Source organism: Hippopotamus amphibius, chromosome 2, assembly GCF_030028045.1.
Source record: "Hippopotamus amphibius kiboko isolate mHipAmp2 chromosome 2, mHipAmp2.hap2, whole genome shotgun sequence".
Lineage (NCBI taxonomy): Eukaryota > Metazoa > Chordata > Mammalia > Artiodactyla > Hippopotamidae > Hippopotamus > Hippopotamus amphibius.
Window position 1 is genome coordinate 184,054,071 of NC_080187.1, and position 20,668 is coordinate 184,074,738.

General features: G+C 55.5%; 1 protein-coding gene across 1 annotated transcript; it reads left to right on the forward strand.

The window, feature by feature from the left end:
* Window positions 1-2,727: 2,727 nt before the first annotated feature.
* Window positions 2,728-14,584, forward strand: DISP2 (dispatched RND transporter family member 2). Its single transcript, XM_057724811.1, has 8 exons — window positions 2,728-2,837; window positions 7,961-8,290; window positions 8,570-8,599; window positions 8,750-8,873; window positions 9,147-9,262; window positions 9,440-9,567; window positions 9,950-10,047; window positions 11,318-14,584. Exons 1-8 carry the CDS (start codon window positions 2,728-2,730, stop codon window positions 14,582-14,584), a joined length of 4,203 nt encoding a protein of 1,400 aa, XP_057580794.1.
* The last annotated feature ends 6,084 nt before the right edge of the window (window positions 14,585-20,668 follow it).

Sequence of the window (20,668 nt, forward strand, 5' to 3'; positions counted from 1 at the left end):
CAAGCACATCCTTAGCTTGCCACCCCCTACCTTTGTCTCCTCCCAGCCTCCAGCTGCCTCCTCCTTCTCCTCGGCTCCCCCGTCCCCCCTCACCCTGCCTCCTATCTCCTCCTTGCCCCGGCCCTCACTGAGTTTCTCAGTAGCCTCCCCCAGCCCCACCTTCACTTCTAAGTAGTCAGCGTGGCAAAACCTCTAATCACTCTGCAAGGGTTCCTGGGTGAGGCGAGAGAGAAGATGAGATAATTCTGCTTCTTAGTTACAGATAAAATAAAGCAAGGTCCAGGGAGTGGGAATCTCAGCTCAAGGAATGGAACCCAATGAATCTAGGTTCCTCCCTTGTGTGTGCTCTGTGCTCTGGCTTCATCGAGGCAAAAGGCCAGGGCTAGGAGCAGTCCCTTGCTGTCCCTGTCTCCCAGACGTCCATCATGAGCCCCTGCTAGTGCCCAGGAATCCTGAGTCCTCTAGAGTAGGGCCTGGAGAGGGGGAAGGGAGAGGGAGAGTTGATCACAGGTAAGACTGGACTGACCTCTGACTCTAATGTTGTTCATCTGGCTTTCCACAGGGGCACTGCCACGGTGGCGGGCACCCCCCTGGCCCTGGACACTGCCATGGTGGTGGGCACCCCCCTGGTCCTGGGCACTGCCATGGAGGGGGGCACCCCCCTGGCCCTGGGCACTGCCATGGTGGCGGGCACCCCCCTGGTCCTGGGCACTGCCATGGAGGGGGGCACCCCCCTGGTCCTGGGCACTGCCATGGTGGCAGGCACCCCCCTGGCCATGGAAACCATCCTCCAGGTCCCCAGCCTGGACCAGGGCACTGTCCTGGGGGGGGCCCCCCCCCAGGGCCTTGTGGGCACCCTCCTGGTCCACATCACTGAGGAAGCAGAAGAAACAGGACACAAGAATGGGGAGGCTGACCTGGCATGGGATGTGAACCAGAATCTTCTGTTCCTAATAAACAGCCTCCTGGAGGCCATTTTCTACTCTTAAAAGAGCCAGTCTTCCTTCATAACCAGCCTGGCACTCAGGGGACCCAGTGGTCTCTAAGTTCCTTAGTTGTGAAAATCAGCACCCAGTCAGGCATTCTCATTAGTTTGGCTCAGTAGTGTCCATAGCATATGGTTGAATAAGGTCACCCCTCCTTTTGTTTTCACTTCTGCCCCACCCCCCATCAAAGGGTCTCAAGTATGGTCCCATCACATCTACCCCATCATATATACCCAGACCTGGTGGGCCTGCCAAGGTTCCATCTTGCATGCCTCACCCTACAGATCAGAAGCCTTCAATGGATCCCTAACTCTCCAGATATTATTTCTCATTATCCCCTGACAATACATAGAAATTTCCAACCCCCGTAACTTCGCACAGGTTCCCCACCACCATCACCTCCACCTCACCCCCGGATCAGGAATGCCTTCCTTCCCAGCCAGCTGAAGCTCCACCATCAACAGGAAGCCTTCGTTAGGATGAGCGAGGTCCTCTCTGTCTTTGCACACTGCCCCCTTCTCTGCAGCTCATATCAACCATCACATGGGCCCAACCACACCCTACCCAGTTGGCATCAATTAATGGGCTGGCTTTTTATCTCTCTAACCAAACTAAGCTACTCAGGGCAGGGCCACCACTTCTACACCTCTAGACTCTCCCACCCTCACCCCCTTCCGGTCTATGCCTTGCATAGAGTGGCGTTTGCGCACAGTTTAGACACACCCATAGTCCAAACACTCCTGGGTTCTGACTCCCCAGCCCCATTCTTCAGCCAAGGCACCTACCATACATACAGACAGCATGCTTGCTGTAAAGCCCCTTCTGCCCATCCAAATTCTACATCTGGGAATCTCTCCACTCCCCAAATCCCAGGCTTCTCATAGGGCCCATATCTGTTCTAGTGCTACCACACTAGCCCTTCTAGCCCCACAGCCCTCTAGCCAGGCCTCTCCACCGCCCATCCTCTCTCACGGCCATTCCCTGATGGGGAAGCAGCAAGCACCCTGGAATGAGTGGCTATTGGTACCTTCCAGGCTGACGAGGGGTGCGCACAAGAAAAGGAGCTGCGGTTTCTCTGGGTGTCTCCCTTCTCCCTACCCCCAGCCATACTCTGCACTTGAATAATAGAGTCGGGGCTCCACATCTGAGGGGCACAGACCCAGGTCCAGACCAACGTGAAGAAAGACCCAACTTGAGTAGGTGTCTCGTCTCACTGGGAAGGAAAGTGGGGACGCTGAGTGGAGCCGAGAGAAATGCGGGGTTAAAAGCAGCCCAACCTCTCGACCCCTCAGCGTCCGGGAGCAGTGACGTGCCGGCATGAAGCGCTCTCTCTTTTGGGCTGGAAAAGTCTGAGCTACAAGTTATGAGGCTCTCCACACGGTGCCTGGGGTCGCGTCTCTGGTCCCTCACGGGAAGACGGATGCCCCCACCCCGGAAAGGCCGGTGTGCGAACTACAGTCAGACAGCCAGACTCCTAACAGCAGCTCTCAGACCTGGCCAGAGTACAGGGGCCCGCGACACCAACCCGGGGGTCCTAAAGACAGTGAGCCTCTAGCTCCGGGCAGCGGCGCGGCGGGAAGCCTCTGCCCCGCCTCCCGGTGCCGTGCCCATTGGCTGGGCTCCTCGTCGGCCCCGCCCAGCGAGCGGCCCGCTTGGCGTCGACGCATGCGCAGGAGCCCGCCGCCGCCGCCGCCGCCGCCGCTTCAGCACCAGTGCCCGGACAGCGGCGCCGCCCACGGGCATGGACGGCGGTAGCGGCAGCAGCAGCGATCCGGCTCCCCGCCCGGGTCCGGAAGGGGAGCAGCGGCCCGAGGGGGAGCCTTTGGCCCCAGACGGCAGCTCCCCGGACAGGTAGGGGCGGACTGCTCCGCAGACCCAGCTCGCAGACTTCCCAGAACCCTCGCCCCAGGTATCCCCAGTAGCCGCCATATGTCGCCCCATTCATTCCCAACCCCTCCCAGAGCCCCTTCTGGAGCCTCCAGACTCTCGGCTCCCTGGTCACGCCCTCATTCTGCCGGGTAAATTTTCTCTCTCCCCATAACCCGTATTGTCAGCCCTCTTCGCCCTCACTGCCCCCGGGAACCTGCCCCACCCACTGTTCCTACCATACCACTAAGGCCCCGGTTTCCCCCGCCCCTCCGCCTCCAGAGCCCCTCCCTCTAGGCCCTGCCCCCGCGTCTCCTCTGTAAGCCCCAAGCCTGCAGCAGCCTCAGTCCGGGTTCCAGCGTGTCAGTCTGTGTGCTCGAGGGTGCGCGTGTATTATAGGCGAGAGACTCGCCAAGGTGTGTGTCCTGGGGGGAGGGCAGACACTCGGCCTCCAAGGTAAGGTCTGTCTTTGTCCATCACCGTCAGTCTCCAGTCTGCCCTGCATGGCCAGCTGCGCACGTGTGGGCTCAAGTCCCCACGTGTGGCAGCCACCTGCACTCTTTGGAGGCGCTGGGTGGGCAGGCTCTGAGGCTCAGGCTGCGGTCAGTACTGTCCCTGAAGGAGCACCAGACTGGCAGAACAGAAGGAACTCCTTCCCGCTGAGGGCGCAGATCCTGGTGCCTCTCCTCTCCCTTCCTCCACCATATGTGTGAGAGAACAACCCAGCCAGGTAGCAATATGGCACGATTTCTGTGCCCTGCCTGGTCTGCTGCCCCCAGAATCCCTCACCTGACATGACACCGCCTCTCTCTCCTGCCTGGACTGAAATAGGAAGCATTCTTTGGGGGCAAAATCAGAGGTGGACACATTGTCTCCAGACTGCCCCAGTTAAAATATGCATTCTGTACCTCAGAGTGAAGAGGAAGCCCCACAAGTGGAGAGAAATGTTTTCTCCCCTCTGTTGTTAAAACATCAGCCTGGGTAGATTTAGCCACCTTTCAGTCTGAAAGGCACAGAATTTGCTCAACGGGATGGTACACAGGATTAATGTGTTCCCTGGACCAGGGGGCTGCCTGAGACTACAGTCCGACCGAAGAGCCAAGGATGGACAAGGCAGAGACAGTGACGGGGCAAGCAGGGGCCAGGAGCATCCCTAGAAGAGGCTGGAGAGTCATTTGCTGCCTTGGATATTTTGCCAAGGATCAGCCCTCTCTGGTCTGCTCACCTCCCCTGCACATGGGGGTCAGACTTGGGCACAGGAACAACTTGCTCTCTCCTAGCAACTCCCTGAGACCTCCAGCCCCTCTCTGCACTTCCCCAGAGACCCTGGACAAATCAAGCAAAGGGACTCATTTCAATCCAAGAAACAAAAATACATTCCTGCTAAACTAAGCAGCACTCTGGGGAGTGAATAAGACAGTGCGCATGCACACACACCCCTTTACTAATGCATTGACAGCAGGGTAACTTGAAATAGTTCATTCTTTGTGTTTAAAATTACCTTTTTATTTTCCTAGTGGTGTGAATTGCTCCCTCATCTGTCCTGGCCACTCTGCAGGATCACATGGATGTCCATATGGCTATGTGTCTGTGAGCTTGGGGGCATGGTTAATACACATGTACATTTTCCCCTAACGGAGCTCCCAAGTGAGGTGTCTGGGGCAGACCCTGACTGCTGTGACTTTGCCCATGAGTGAGGCCTGTGTCATCACTTTCCATTAACCTACCTGTCTGCCCCAGTCACTTGGCTTACAGGCCAGTGGGCCCAGGCAGGAAGCCCAGGAAATTGCTCATCCCAGTCAGACCCATGGAACTGAGAGGGTAAGAATGAAAGCCCCCTGGGGAGGCAAGGCCTGGGGTGCTTAATTCATACTATTATCAAGTCTCCTGAGAACAGAGGACAGCAGGGACTGGCAGGAGAAAGCTTTTATTCTGATGACAGTTTGGCTCTTCTCCTTGGGAGGGTTGAGACAAACTCCTGGTTCTACAGCAGTCAGAATGTGGAAAGTTTCAAATTCCGCCACGTTCACAATGGTAGGCATGGTCAAGAAGGGTGAGATTTGGGAGCAGCTGATCCTAGGTCTCTGGAGAGGGACAGAAAGGATTGAGAGGAAGGGGCTGGGGCCAGGGAGACCCAGTAGAAGCAAACCAATGGTGGAGGCTGGAATCCCCCTTGAATAGGAGCCTACTAAGGAAGGAGGTGGCTTATGAGATTTGGTAGACTTGTTAAGGAGAACTGGAGTTCCTAGTCTCTGCCAGCACCCCCTGGAGTGCTGGCTTCCCTTAATGAAAAAGAAACCGAAACTCTAAGTGGGGGCCTGGCTCCTAGGACAAGCCCAAAGCTCAGAGAGTGCTCTAAGACCATGGGCAGCTGAAATAGGCACCCTGGCCGCCCAACCCTCCTGTCTCTGTAAAACAGGCCCTACTCTAAAGAGGGAGACCCAGACTAGGGGGTCACCTTCATGCCTTCAGGATCCAACCCAGACCAAGCATAGAGCCCAGCATATGGCAGGTGCTCAGAAAAGACCTGCAGAATAAAAATCTTAAAGTATCAGATGTCCACACTTACACACATAAACCCAGGTCATTTTTCCAGCTTCCCTTTCGCCCATGGGGATGGGCCCATAAAGTATTTTGTCTGCCAGGACACTGGTTGCTGTGTCATTAACTTTTATGGGGTCATCTGAGGTCTTGAGGACAACTTTAGTCAAATTCCTATTTTTCTAAATGTGGAGTTAGTTAAAAAAAAAAAATCAGTGGTTTAAATCATGAGACAAATTCTGATGCAGCTTTTGGATAACATAAAGAAAAGTACTTATAATTATATATGTAGTGAGATTCTCAAGGTGTGAGACATTCTCAAATGGAGATATCTTACCTGAGGTGCCTAAAGAGGTCAAATTGTAAATATAAATATAGTTCTTAAACTATACACTCCCTGCAGCACTGAGTGTGGGAAGAAGCAGGAAAGCAAATGTCTTCCACATGCCAGGCTCCATGCCAGGCACCTCACATATGTTACATCAGTTAATGCCCATACTGAACCTGAGAGGGGGCCGTTATCATCATTCCCTCACTCAGCGGACAAGGATGTCAATGCTTGTGTGCCTTTCCCAAGACGCAGAGCTAAAGGATGATGGAGCCAGGATCCCACCTCCACTGCACCTCCATTTTAGTCAGCCTTCTGGGAGGAAGAGGAGGAGCTTGCCTGTTCTTTCCAGTTCCTCTACTTGGTCTCTGGACAGAACCCAGCCTCTGTGGGCAATGTCCACTTGCCACCACAGCCAGGACACTGGCCCATGGCCCCTTCAGCAGTGCAGCGGGCAAGACTGGAAGCCAGGGTTGGCTGAGCATAGACCTGGCTCTCCCATGGGAGCTATGCAAGTTCTAGCAGGCCAGGTAAGCCAGGCAGATGGAGGGAAGGAGACTCGCTGGGGGGGGCCCAGAACCCCCTGGGAACCCCCCACTGCCCTCAGGCACTCTGTTCTGTGGCCGTCTTCTCCTGTCCTAGGTCTGGCAATCCTGCCACTGGGGTGGGACTCCACTTTCCCCCGCACCCATGGAGTGGGGCTGTGTCTATGCACAGAGTGCTGCCCTCATGAGTAATTTGGAAAGAAGAATCTATTGCTGACTCCTCCCTGGCAAGTTCCTTGGGGGTCCCAACTCCCTCTCCCAAGACTGCATACCCTTGCCTGTGCATACCCTTGCAACCCAAGGCCCAGGGTTGGTGAAAAGGCAGTAGTTGTCTCTGTCAAACTTTCCCTGACTCCCCCACCCCTATCAAAGTTGGGCCCTCCTCTGGGCCCCTTCCGACCTCTGTGACTTCCTCTCCCACAGCACTCCACATAGTGGCCCATCCCCATCGCACACCTACCATGAGTGCCTGGAGGACAAGGACCGGGCTGTATTCATCCTGACGCCACTATTAGCAGCCTACCCAGCACTCAGCATTCACTCAGCAAACATCCCTGGGGCACCTTCTGTGTGTAAGGCTCTGCTCAAGGCACTGGGGACACACAGATGAACAAATGTACCAGGCCCGGCTCTCCTGGAGCTCACATTCTATAGGAGAGACAGGCAGTAAACACGACAATATATAATACAATGTCTGGCTCTGGCAAATGCTAGGAAGAAATATAAAGCAGATGGGGCATAGCAGCTGGTAGGTGGTTATTTAGAGAGGGTAGTCAGGGAGGGCTGTTTAAGGAGGTAATGCTGTGAGCTGTGCAATTATCTGGGGAAAAACATCCCAAGCAGAAGGCAAAGAAAGTTCAAAGGCTCTACGGTGGGAACAAAAGTGCAGCAGGTTCTCAGTAAGTGTCTGACAAGAGGATGAAGAGATAACTACAGCAGAGAGAGCGCAGGGCTGCGAGTCAGAACTGGGTTCAAGGCCCAGCTCTTCAGGGCTCACTGAACCTCAGTTTTCAAATCTATAAAAGAAGGAAAATACTTCTCCTGTATGGTTTTTTTTTTAAGCAATCTTCTATTTTTATTTGTTTTTTTATTCATTTATTTATTCATTTTTTCATTTTGGCTGCGTTGGGTCTTCGTTGCTGTGCATGGGCTTTCTCTAGTCATGGCGAGTGGGGGCTACTCTTCCCTGCGGTGCACGGGTTTGCTCATTGAAGTGGCTTCTCTTGTTGCGGAGCACGGGCTCTAGGTGCACGGGCTTCAGTAGTCGCGGCACACAGGCTCAGTAGTTGTGGCTCACGGGCCCTAGAGAACAGGCTTAGTAGTTGTGGCACATGGGCTTTGTTGTTCCATGGCATGTGGGATCTTCCCGGACCAGGGATTGAACCTGTGTCCCCCGCATTGGCAGGAGGATTCTTAACCACTGCGCCACCAGGGAAGTCCCCCCCTATGGTTTTTAAAGGAGTAAATAAGATCACATGTGTTTTGGGGTGCATGGACAGATGACTGAATGAGATAATGAACCCCAAGAATAGGCTGGGGGTGTAGAACCAGAGCCCACACCCTCTTCGCCTCTCTCCAGGACTAGTAACAGAACAACCAGAGCCTCGTCCATCTCAGCTCACTAAGCAATGCTGGGGCAGAGTGTGGACCACCACGGTCTCCCACCCCATTTTCTCTGCCTCCTCTCTCCCCAGGTCCCAGAACAAGGCCGTGGCCCCTGAGGCAAACCCAGAGAGAAGCTGCTCCCTCCACAGCTGCCCCCCTGAAGACCCTTCCAGTTCTTCGGGACCCCCACCAGCAACTTCCACCCTCCAGCCTGTGGGCCCATCCAGCCCCTTGGCCCCTGCCCACTTTACCTATCCCCGGGCACCGCAGGAATACCGGGGGGGCAGCTCCCTGCCAGGGCTTGGGGACCGGGCAGCTCTGTGCTCCCATGGCTCCAGCCTCAGCCCTTCCCCAGCTCCCTCACAGCGCGATGGGGCCTGGAAGCCAGTGTCTGTGCAGCACCACGTGGTCAGCGTCAGGTAAGGAGGGGTCCAGCAGCCTGCCAGCTGCCCTGGAAGGTGGGCCAGGGCTTAAAAGCGAGTCTGACCCCTCCAGGCTCTAGACTCCTTCACTAGGAGGCAGCCCAAGATGTCCCCTGCCTCTGATGGAGGAGGCAGCCTGGATGGAAGAGAAAGGAAGCTTGGGAGTGGGAAGGCCTAAAAGGGTTGATGCCATCTTCCTCTATCTTCCATCCCTACCCCAACCTCGCATCCTACAAGAAGACTCTATCAAGCAAGTGTCTTTTCTTCTCTTCATAGGCAGGAACGGGCCTTCCGGATGCCAAAGAGGTAGGCCTGGGCCTTCTCTGGACCCCTAGGGGTGACCAGGCCGGTGCCCAGTTTAGCCCCACAATCCCTTCTTGGTGGCTTCTAAGGCTCACCCATTCCCTGCTAACACACTCAATAGTAATTCATGTGGAATCTCTTCCTCTTTCCCAGCTATTCCCAGCTGATTGCTGAGTGGCCAGTGGCCGTGCTGCTGCTGTGTCTGGCTGTCGTCCTCCTCTGCACCCTGGCTGGACTGCTGGGGGGCCACCTACCCGATTTCTCCAAGCCCTTACTGGTGAGGGACCAAGGGAGAGATGGGGCCCCCAGGCCTGGCCATCTCAGCTCAATCTGGGGTGGAAAGTTGGAGCGCTCCAGCTGGGAGAGGGGTGACAGCAGTGGGCTCTCCAGAGAGAGTTGGGAGATTATATAGAGGTGATCCTCGTGTCCAACAGTCCAGGCAGGCAGGCCAGCCTTCCCTGCTCCAGGGACCCAAAAGGTCAGAGCCAAGAAGGGAGAAGGAGAACTCCCCCTCCTGCCAGCCTGATCTTCTCTGCCCTCCTCTCTGCAGGGCTTCGAGCCTCGGGACACGGACATTGGGCGCAAGCTGTCGGTCTGGAGAGCGCTGCAAGCCCTCACAGGCCCCAAGAAGCTGCTTTCCCTTTCCCCAGACCTTGAGCTGAACAGGTAATGGGTTCCCATCTTTCTACTATTGGGGGGAGCCGGGGAAAGAACGAGGTCTCCAGAGAGGAGCCAAAGGCAGGTCAGAAGGCCTTGCTGGGGTCCCCCGGGCAGTCGTGTCTAGCCTCCTCTGAGCCCCCCACCTCTTGATGGTGCCTGGTATAGATTTTCTCTCTACATCAGCTCAAACCCCCACACCACTCTGAGTCCCACACCCTGGAGCAGTGCCCAGGAGGGCATGGTCTGGCCTCGGAGGATGGTGGAGCCCCTGGAGGACAGAGGGCAGGAGAGCTTCTTCTGTGGGCCCCCTGGTAAGCTGCAGCCTGGCCAGTTCCCGGCTTTAATGGTGGTCCCCCCCCCCCACCCCGCCCCCCGCCACCTATTAGAACAAGAGGGCCCAGGAGAACAAATCTGGGCAGACAGAAGGGGAAGGAGACTGGCCAGTCACATTCAAACCAAGGAAGTTGGGTTACAGCTGGGAGGACAAGGCAGGTCTCAGGTGCTTCAGCCAGCTTGGGGCAAGCTGGATAGGGGTGTGGCACTGGGGAGGGACGCAGGCCCAGGATCAGGTGGCCAGGCACAGGTTTCAGGCTCCTGAGAATCTGAACCTCATATAGCCCTGGGTAAGCATCTTCCCTCTGGTGGGCCCGGGAGCTGGGGCCAAAGGGCTAAGCTCTGAACGGTGTGTTGCAGAGAAGAGCTACGCACAGCTGGTGTTCATGTCCACCTCAGCAGGCAGCCTGTGGAACCTGCACGCCATCCACTCCATGTGTCGCATGGAACAGGACCAGGTGAGCTGGCTAGGGAGGTGCCACGGGCTGGGGGGGTGGGGGACCAGGGACACCAGGGACCTGATCATAAGGAAATACAGCTGAGCCAGGACTGCCAAGCAGGACTAGGAAAGAGCATTCCCTGCTCAGAAAATTACTGCAACCCTGCTGCGAGGCTCCGGGTTGAGGTGGGAAGAGAAGAGCCAGCTGTTTCCAGAAAAGCCAAGACACAGGTGCTAGAAGACAGACCCTGCAGAGCCTGGGGATTTTCGAAAGGTCCTGAAAAGGAGCCTCAAGAGCTGTTGAAGAGGCCCCGGCCCAAGGCCCTCAGCCCCCATAACCCAAGCAGTGCTGATCCAATCATGCTAACTGGAGAACCACATGCTGTAACATCTGAAGAAAGCTTTGCTACTAAAAACAGTGTGAACACTACTGGGTAGCCCAAGCCACCCACTCCACTCAAGGGTACTGAAGCACCAAAAGAACATGTGCTCTGGAGTCAGATCCCTGAATTCAAGGCCAGCTCTAATATTCCTTGGCTGTGTGACCTCAGGCACGTTTCTTAACCTCTCAGTGCCTCAGTCTTTGTATATATAAAATGGGGATAATAACAGTACTTTCCTCATAGGAGTGTTGTGACAATGAAACAAGATAGAATTTATAAAAATATAGCATAATGACTGACAACAGTGACCTCCCAGTAAATGTTACTATTGTCCCCATGATCTCAGGCCCAATATCATGCATCCAGTTGATGACAGTACAAGGCCTCTGATTCCCAGGCTGGCATTCTCTGTTGTGATGTCAGCATCAGCGTAGGAGAGAAAAACAGGCATGAGGTCTGAAAAAGAAACAGCCCTGTCCCCCAGAAGGTTTAAGCGGACCAGTAGACAGAGGTAGGGGGGCTAGGGTTTGGCATCGACCCTGATTCTGGAATGTTTGGGCCTGCACTTCTCCTATCTGCCCAGTTGCCTGGACACTTGGCTGCCAATTCCACTCCTGCTCCTGTCTCAGGCAGTGCAGAGTTGGGGTGTGTGACCTACTGGGGCCCTTAGGGCAGGACCTCTCAGGCTGAGGCCTCCAGCAGCATTCCTGTTAGTCTCCTCTTTGACGGAGTCAAGATGTAGCTGCTGAAACCTGGGCCTGACCAGTCAGGTTTGGCTGGGCAGTCAAGATATCTCTCTGCCTCTGCCCTGCAACCTGAAAGGAGGTGAGAGGGCCCCGGATGGCGCGGGGAAACCTGGGCCCCTGCACTGCCCCTGAGCTCTCTCCTGCTGTGTGTGCCCTACAGATCCGCTCCCATACCAGCTTTGGGACTCTGTGCCAGCGTACAGCAGCCAACGAGTGCTGCCCCAGTTGGTCCCTGGGCAACTACGTGGCTGTGCTCTCCAATCGTTCCTCCTGCCTGGACACTACTCAAGCTGACGCAGCCCGCACACTGGCCCTGCTGCGGGCCTGTGCCCTCTACTACCACCGCGGTGCCCTGGTGCCCTCTTGTCTGGGGCCCGGGAAGAACAAGCCCCCACGCTGTGCCCAGGTTCCCAGGAAGTGCTCCCGGAGCACTGCTGTCTACCAACTCCTGCACTTCCTGCTGGACCGGGACTTTCTGAGCCCCCAGACTGCTGACTACCAGGTACCCTCCCTCAAGTACAGCCTGCTCTTCCTGCCCACCCCGAAGGGTGCCTCCATGATGGGCATCTACCTGGACCGCCTCGCCGTACCCTGGGCACTCTCTGACAACGACACCTCCATCACGGGCATGGACCTGGGCCTCAAGCAGGAGCTGCTGAGGCACTACCTGGCCCAGGACACGGTCTACCCCTTGCTGGCCCTGGCGGCCGTCTTCCTCAGCATGGCTCTCTACCTGCGCTCCCTCTTCCTCACGCTCATGGTGCTGCTGGGGGTGCTGGGCTCCCTGCTGGTTGCCTTTTTTCTTTACCGCGTGGCCTTCCGGATGGCCTACTTCCCCTTTGTCAACCTGGCGGCCCTAGTCCTGCTGAGCAGCGTCTGCGCCAACCACACCCTCATCTTCTTCGACCTCTGGCGCCTCAGCAAGAGCCAGCTGCCCTCCGGGGGGCTGGCGCAGCGCGTGGGCCGCACCATGCACCACTTCGGGTACCTGCTGCTGGTCTCGGGCCTCACCACGGGCGCGGCTTTCTACGCCAGCTACCTGAGCCGCCTCCCCGCCGTCCGCTGCTTCGCGCTCTACATGGGCACGGCTGTGCTGGCGCACCTGGCGCTCACGCTGGCCTGGCTGCCCTCCTCCGCGGTGCTCCACGAGCGCTACCTGGCGCGCGGCTGTGCGTCCCGGGCGCGCGGCCCGTGGGCCGGCAGCGCGCCCCGGCGACTGGCGCTGGCGCTGCACCGGCGGCTCCGCGGCCTTCGGAGGGCGGCCGCCAGCACGTCGCGCCTGCTCTTCCAGCGCCTCCTGCCCTGCGGCGTCATCAAGTTCCGCTACATCTGGATCTGCTGGTTCGCCGCGCTGGCGGCGGGGGGCGCCTACATCGCCGGCGTCAGCCCCCGCCTGCGGCTGCCCACCCTGCCGCCGCCCCGCGGCCAGGTCTTCCGGCCCAGCCACCCCTTCGAGCGCTTCGACGCCGAGTACCGCCAGCAGTTTCTGTTCGAGCGGCTGCCTCAGGGCGAGGGCGGCCCCATGCCCGTGATTCTGGTGTGGGGCATCCTGCCGGTGGACACGGGCGACCCCCTGGACCCTCGCAGCAACAGCTCGCTGGTGAGCGACCCTGCCTTCTCGGTCAGCGGTCCCGAGGCCCAGCGCTGGCTGCTGGCACTCTGTCAGGGAGCTCGGAATCAGAGCTTCTTTGGGGCCCAGCCAGAGGGCTGGCCCACACTGTGCTTCGTGGAGGCCCTCCAGCGCTGGATGGAGAGCCCGGGCTGCGCCCGCCTGGGGCCTGGCCTCTGCTGTGGCCACTCGGGCTTCCCCTGGGCCCCCCAGCTTTTCCTGCACTGCCTCAAGATGATGGCTCTGGAGCAAGGCCCCGAGAGCAGCCGGGACCTGGGCCCCCGCTTCAATACCCAGGGCCGCCTGGCCGCCCTGGTCCTGCAGTTCCAGACCAACTTCCAGTACAGTCCAGACTACAGCCAGGCCCACCACTTCTACACTGAGGTCAGCCACTGGCTGGCAGCGGAGCTGGGCAGGGCACCTCCCGGCCTGCGCCGGGGCTGGTTCACCAGCCGTCTGGCGCTGTACAGCCTGCAGCACAGCCTGAGCACCGAGCCTGCTGTGGTGCTGGGCCTGGCTCTGGCGCTGGCCTTTGCCACACTGCTGCTGGGCACCTGGAACGTTCCACTTAGCCTGTTCTCTGTGGCAGCCGTGGCTGGCACTGTGCTGCTCACGGTGGGGCTCCTGGTTCTACTCGAGTGGCAGCTCAACACTGCCGAGGCCCTCTTTCTCTCCGCCTCTGTGGGCCTCTCGGTAGACTTCACCGTCAACTACTGCATCTCCTATCACCTGTGCCCACACCCTGACCGCCTGAGCCGCGTGGCCTTCTCGCTGCGCCAGACCAGCTGCGCCACGGCAGTGGGGGCCGCAGCCCTGTTTGCGGCGGGCGTGCTCATGCTGCCTGCCACGGTGCTGCTCTACCGCAAGCTGGGCATCGTCCTCATGATGGTGAAGTGCGTCAGCTGCGGCTTCGCCAGCTTCTTCTTCCAGTCTCTCTGCTGTTTCTTTGGACCAGAGAAGAACTGTGGGCAGATCCTCTGGCCTTGTGCCCACCTGCCGTGGGACGCCAGAACTGGGGAGCCTGCTGGGGAGAAGGCAGGCCGCCCACGACCAGGGCCAGTGGGAGGGGCGCCCGGGCCCTGCTCAGAGCAGTACGAGTTACAGCCCCTGGCACGACGCCGGAGTCCCAGCTTTGACACCAGTACAGCCACCAGCAAGCTGTCCCACCGGCCCTCAGTGCTCTCTGAGGATCTACAGCTGCATGATGGTCCCTGCTGCTCCCGGCCCCCGCCGGCCCCTACCTCCCCAAGGGAGCTGTTCCTGGACCACCAGGCCGTCTTCAGCCAGTGCCCAGCCCTGCAGACCTCCTCCCCCTATAAGCAGGCGGGCCCCGGCCCCAAAACCCGGGCCAGGCAGGACTCCCCAGGGCAGAAGGCTGAGCCCGTGCAGGTGTCACCAGCAGCCCCAGCCCACTCCCCCAAGCCCCAGCCCCAGGTTGCGGAGCCTCCTGATTGCCTCTGCTCCTCAGCCAGCACCCTGGAGGGACTCAGCGTCTCCGATGAGACCTGCCTAAGCACCTCCGAGCCCAGTGCCCGTGTGCCGGATTCCATGGGTGCCTCCCCAGAGGACCTGGACGAAACTGAGCAAACAGTACCTGAGCGGGGCCAGCTGAACGGGAAGCGGGACACGCTGTGGCTGGCGCTGAGGGAGACTGTGTACGATCCATCACTGCCCGCCTCCCACCAGAGCAGCTCATCCTGGAAGGGCCGCGGGGGGCCAGGGGACGGCAGCCCTGTGGTGCTGCCCAACAGCCAGCCAGATCTGCCAGACGTCTGGCTGCGCAGGCCCAGTACCCACACTTCAGGCTATAGTAGCTGAGGGAGGGCCAGGGAGACCGGGCCGGGGCCCAGAGCCTGTCGGGGATGACAAGGCAGGGGCAGCACCAGGTCAGAGCCTGCAGGTGTTTTCCCCATATCAGCACGGAGAGGTCTCACTCTCCAGCTGTGGATTTTAAACCCTGCCAGATGATCCCGTCTTGGTCAGGGTTGCTGCTTACTCCCCACGTCTGGAGGACCCAGTGGTGTGGGGGGGTGGTCTTTGGAGTGAAACACCAAATTCTCCTTGTGACCTGCTAAGGGCTCATCTGCCCCCACAGTGCCAACCAGGACCCACCCTCTGGAAGGGGGAAGGCCACGTGTGTAGCTCCATGTATCAGGGGATACTGACCTGGCCCCCATGCCAAGTGACAAGAAGTTCAGTGGGACGAAGGGACCCAGTCCTTGGGACCCTGCTGGGACACTTCACCAACCAAAAGAGCCCTGGGAAACCTCAGCAGCCTCCCGGGCCTCACGGCGTCCAGGGGCTTTTTATCAGAACACTTCCTTCTCTTTGCGGAGCCTCTGTGAGCCCGAATTGGGCTGGGGCCTCTGTCCTGAACTGCCTGTGCCCCTCACACTCCCCGGTCTGACCAGGAATTTGTCAAGGCCAGGCAGAGATGGCTGCTGGGAGGGAAGCAGGAGGAGGAAGAATGGTCAGCCGCAGAGCACCCCTAAATTGCTGATGGTCCCTCATGGGAAGCTGCTCCGGCATGGAAGAGTCCTCTCCCCTGTTCACAACAGTAAGAATCCTTTACATCCTGCATCTTTTAGTTTGCAGGACACTTCCACACCCATCGTGTCCTGGGAGGCTCACCACTTCCATACGAGGTAGCCTGCAGTTGGTCAGGTCCTTTTGCCCCCAGTTTACAGGTAAAGACATTGAGACCAGGTAAGGTTAAGTGACCTACACAAAGTCACATAGCTAGTACATGGCAGAACAGGTTTCTTGACTCATTCCACCTCAACTCCCACTCTCCTCTTATCTACCTGCCCCAGAGATTTTGGCCTGTGGCTGTCTTGATCTTTGGCCTCTGACACCCTCTAACAACCTTCCTTCGCAGGTGCCTCTCAGTAAACTCCCCTCCTTCCCCACTTTAGGCTTCCATCTCCGGAAAGAGCTACGCTCTGAGCAAGCCTGGAGTTCCTCCCCACCTCCCTCGTGCTTCCCTCCAGCTCCAGCTGAGAAGCCTATCATCCGTAAGGCATCTCCGCTGATCTGATTCCCAGGTTCAGGGTCAGGAGGAGGCCTCTTCCATGGGCACAGTGTGTGGAGAACCCCTGCCAGGAGAGGCACTGAGGGCAGTAGAGGCTGAGCAGAGTTCAATTAAGGCAGGACCTCAAGCCTGCTCTCTTTGGGAATGTGTAAGTCTGAAGCTGTTTCACAGGTCAAGGTCCCAGCTTCCTAAGGACAAGTCTTTCTAGGGGCACTCAGCAGACCAAAGGCTGACTCCCCACTCCCCAAAGCAAAGGGTCACTCTGGAAGGTTTTATCCCACATGAGAGCTCGTGACAACTGGAGCATCAGCAAGTTTACTGAACACCAACTCTCCCTGTGGCACCACAAGGGGACAGAGGCATGGAGGGAAAACTGGACATCTGACCTCAAGGAGCTCACCGTGTAGCTAGGGAAAGAGCTTGCACACACATGCAGGCATCGATGGGTCACTGATAGTACCATGAGCACGTGCTGAGGGCCATATGCCCGTTACCATGACTATTGCTGGAGCTCAAGTACTATTCCTCAAGTACAGGAATGGTAACTAGGAAAGCTTCCTGGAGGAGGAACGACTTGAGCTGGGCTTTAGAAGTCCAAGTATCTCAGACTGGAAGGGACTTTTACAATCATTTATTCCAGCAGTTTTCAAACTTTGAAGCCTCAGGACTCTCTCTTCAAAGAATCCTTCTGTGGAAGCAGTATATAAAGCAGATTAAAAGCAGCTACTCTGGTGGGTGCTGGGGGTGGGGGAGTACAGAGCCAGGTCAGCCTCCCTTTCTACTGCACCTCTCAGGGGACCCTGGGGAACTCCTCAAGCTCCTGGTGGCTCTGAAGAATGTGGTGCAAAAACCACTGATCCAGGCCACGTTATGGATGAGTGTCACAGAGGGGAAGGATTTTTCTAGGGCCAAAGGGACCATCTGTGGCAGAGCAGGAGGCAAATCAGGGGGTGTCTGGGTTTTTTTTTCCTACATTGTTGACACCTACCTCCCACTCCAAGTAACCCATAAGAAGTGGGGCAGGAGCCCCAGTGAGGTATGGGAGTTGTGGAAGAGACAGAAGACCGTGGGCAGGAATGACCAGTTCTATCGGCTCCTTTGCAAGATAATGATACCCATTTGACTCCTGGCACCAGGAAGGAGAGACAGTGACTAGGACTAACTTGGACCATCTCCCTAGAGGTCTGCTAGGACCTCTCTCTTCGTTTCCAAGTGGAATTCAGCCTCTCTGGCCTGGCTTCTCTGCACCATGGACTATATCCTTCTCCTATCACACAGCCAGGCTGAGAGAGCTCTGATCTCATCTGGGACCATCAGCCAGAGGGAGGACAAGGTGAACCCTTCTTCCTGAGCATAAGCGGAAGTCTGGCCTTGACTCAAAAGAGAGTCCAGCATCTTAGTGGTCTCTCAATGACTCACCCCGGCTCTTCTGCCCCATGTTGTGGGAGGGCAGCAGGGCCCTGGACCAAAAGAACCTGCTCCCCCACACCCTCTTTTGTGTCTTGCAGGGGGAGACATTGATGTCTGGGACTGGAGCTTCAGAAACTTGGCCTGAACACAGCCCCTGAAATGTTCAACAGAGTATGAAGGGGTGGGTGGGGTGGGCATCGGGGATCTGGGCACAACTGAGGGCCCTCCTCAGGGACTTCTGGGTCCCCTTCTTGCAGGCTGTGGCCACACAACCCTTCAGGAAGGCAGATGAGTCAGAGCAGCTGAGGCACTGACTGGATTTTCTTTACACCAGCGGGCCAAAGGGCTGGAAGAATCCAATGGTTATCCGAAACAGCGCCTCACACCTGGAGTGGCCGCCACCAACAGCAGGCATCTCACAGCACTGGGTAATCGCACCCACCTCTCTAGCCCCAGCTTTGGAGATCTGAAGCATTTTCCATTTCCTTTGACTTTCAGCAGATCAGTTATTATCGTTACGGGTGGTTACAGTGAGTGTATGGCCCTGGATACACGTGGGGAGAGGCTTAGAAGCATGCTGTGAGGCTGGGGAAAACCAGTCAAAGCATCCATGATTGCTCTGGAAAATTCAAGAAATGGTTTCTTAACACTGAGACCCTGCATTAACACTCATTTGGGACTTGAGGTCATTTCTCCTATTTGTGCCACAGACCCTTGAACTCACACCCAGAGCATGAGTATGTGTACTGTATGTTTTAAAAATATAACTTGGTATAGTTTGTTACTATGGGAACACCCATCCTTCCATGGCTGTGGCACTTGGTGACAATGTTAGAGATTGATTTGACTGGCAGAATCTTCGGTTTTACGGGCACATGGCCTATCCCATTCCATGATATTTAGGCAATATCTCAGCATAAGCCTGATTCTGAAAGAGACATCTCACAAGAGATTTATAAGCCAAAAGCCCTCAGCCCCCTCCAACTCATTCCCTCTTTTCCCAGTGCATGACAAGACAGGGAGGCAGGTGAGGGGTATCAGGAAAGAAGACATACTGGAGAGTTTCTGATCTTTTCTTCCGTGGTGGCCTTATCTCAGGCCTTTGATAATACACATGGGCAATGACAAGCTCTCTGGCACCCATGCCACGCATCAAGATTTGCTTGGGGGTGGGAAAAAGCCATTCCTTACCCTTTCTACCCTCACCCTTGTTCACAGGGATGACAGTAACTCAAGGTGTAGAGATGTTTATGCTTAAGAGAAGTTGTAACTCCGTTCACTGGGGAGATGTGAAACGAAAGAAAGCTACTGTGTGCCATGTAAACGGCTGGCTGTCCCCAGCCACCTTGTGCTGAGGAGCCCTGGAAGGACCTTGATAAACTTATGATTATCATGAGGGCTCTGTGTGGTTATTCATGCTATACCTCAACGTAGGGAAAAGATCAACATTTTACCAAATTCACAAACATCAGTCAGGAGCTTCAAGATTGCTAAAGAAAATTGCTCAGCTGGGCAGACTGATGTAGATTGGAATTCATGACCACCGGCCTCACCTGCAGCCTCAGCCCTGCCTGGCTAGCTTCCATTCCAGTTACTAGTTTCCGTTCTTTGCAATGATGATCATGTCATCCTTTCTTTACCTGCTTCAAACATCAGATGCCCTTCACTTCCCTGCACCCCCACTTTCAGTAGACAAAAAACTCACTATTCATAAAGAAACCTGGAGGCATCAGATAGAAATTTGCTCACCTTCAAGGCACCAAGTCCCCTACTTACCGACTCGCTTCTGCTGGCTTCTCAACCCGTCCCTTCTATTACCAAGAAGGAAGCAGTAATGGCCCCATCAATGGCTTCACACACTTTGCATCAGAGGCCTTCAGCTAAGGCTTGCATTCTCACAGAGACATGAACGCTTTCTAGAGGGTAGATGGACACAGATAGCTTTAAGGGAATCAATTTCAAGAGCTTCCTTCTTCATAAGCTCCTCTCATATTGATAAGCCTAAGAAGGAGCCTTAGGTCAGCAACTTCTCCTCCCCAACCTCCCTTTTCCCAGTTGATCCTTCCTTCATTCTGACTCCCACTCTGGCACCGTTCTCTGCAGTATGAAAAACATAAATAAATAAACTACTTGAGAATGCTCTGCTTGAGGTAGTCCTGGAGAGAGAAAAGCCAAGAACATCCAAACATTATTATACTGTATTCCATATGTTCACATAGCTAAGAAGAGACTTGGGGAAACAAATACATATATATATATTTTAAATACCCAAATTGAACTTGTACAGATGAAAACTAAAATGTCTGAAGAAAAAAAAAAAAATCCCTGGTTGGAATCAACAGTTTAGACGTTTTTGAAAAAAGGATTAGTGGACTTGAAGACACAGCAATAGAAATTATCCAAAATGAAACACCAAGAGAAAAAAGGAAGTTTAGAAATGAGTAAAGAGCATACATAATATATCACAGGCAGAAAATATGTCCTTTATAACTATTTAAAATCATGAAATGATTTAGGCATCAACTAAAAATGAAGAGGGTACATTTTAAATGTATATTTTGTGAGGGTACACAAACAAAGGAGTTTGAAGATGCTACTCTGGGTACCATCTCCCTTGCCCCTTTCTCTATGACTTTGCTTCTTCAATCATCCCATCTCCCCCTCCCCCTGCCCCTGCTTTTTTTTTTTTTTTTTTAATTTTTTGGTTGCAATGGGTCTTCATTGCTGTATGTGGACTTTCTCTAGTTGTGGCGAGCGGAGCAGGGCTACTCTTTGTTGTGGTGCGAGGGCTTCTCATTTCCGTGGCTTCTCTTGTTGCAGAGCATGGGCTCTAGGCGCGCAGGCTTCAGCAGCTGCGGCATGTGAGCTCAGTAGTTGTGGCGTGAGGGCTCTAGAGCACAGGCTCAGCAGTTGTGGCACATGGGCTTAGTTGCTCCACAGCATGTGGGATCTTCCTGGACCAGGGCCTGCATTGGCAAGTGGATTCTTAACCACTGGGCCACCAAGGAAGTCCCCCATCTCCCTTCTGAAGCATCCTTTTCTTCCTCTCAGGTGGCTCATTCCCATAAGCACAAGTATCCACTATTATCTACATCTGCAAGAAAACCCTTCCTTGACCCCCACAACACACCTCCAGTTACTGCCCAATTGCTCTACTCCATTCACAGACAAACTCTTCTGCAACTGCCATCTCTGCTTCCTTTTCTCTCATGTACTTTTCAGTGTTTCAATGTGGCTTCCACTCCAGCCTCTCCACCAGAATTCCTCTTCCTATACTCGGCAATGACGTGTGTGTGTGTGTGTGTGTGTGTGTGAGAAAACACATGCATGAGTTTATTCATTGCAGGATTTTGTACACACCAATGACTTCTTTGTTGCTAAATTAAAAGGATCCTTTTAAATTCTCATCTTGCTTGCCCTTTCAGTTATTTTCTTTTTTAAAAAATAAATTTATTTATTTA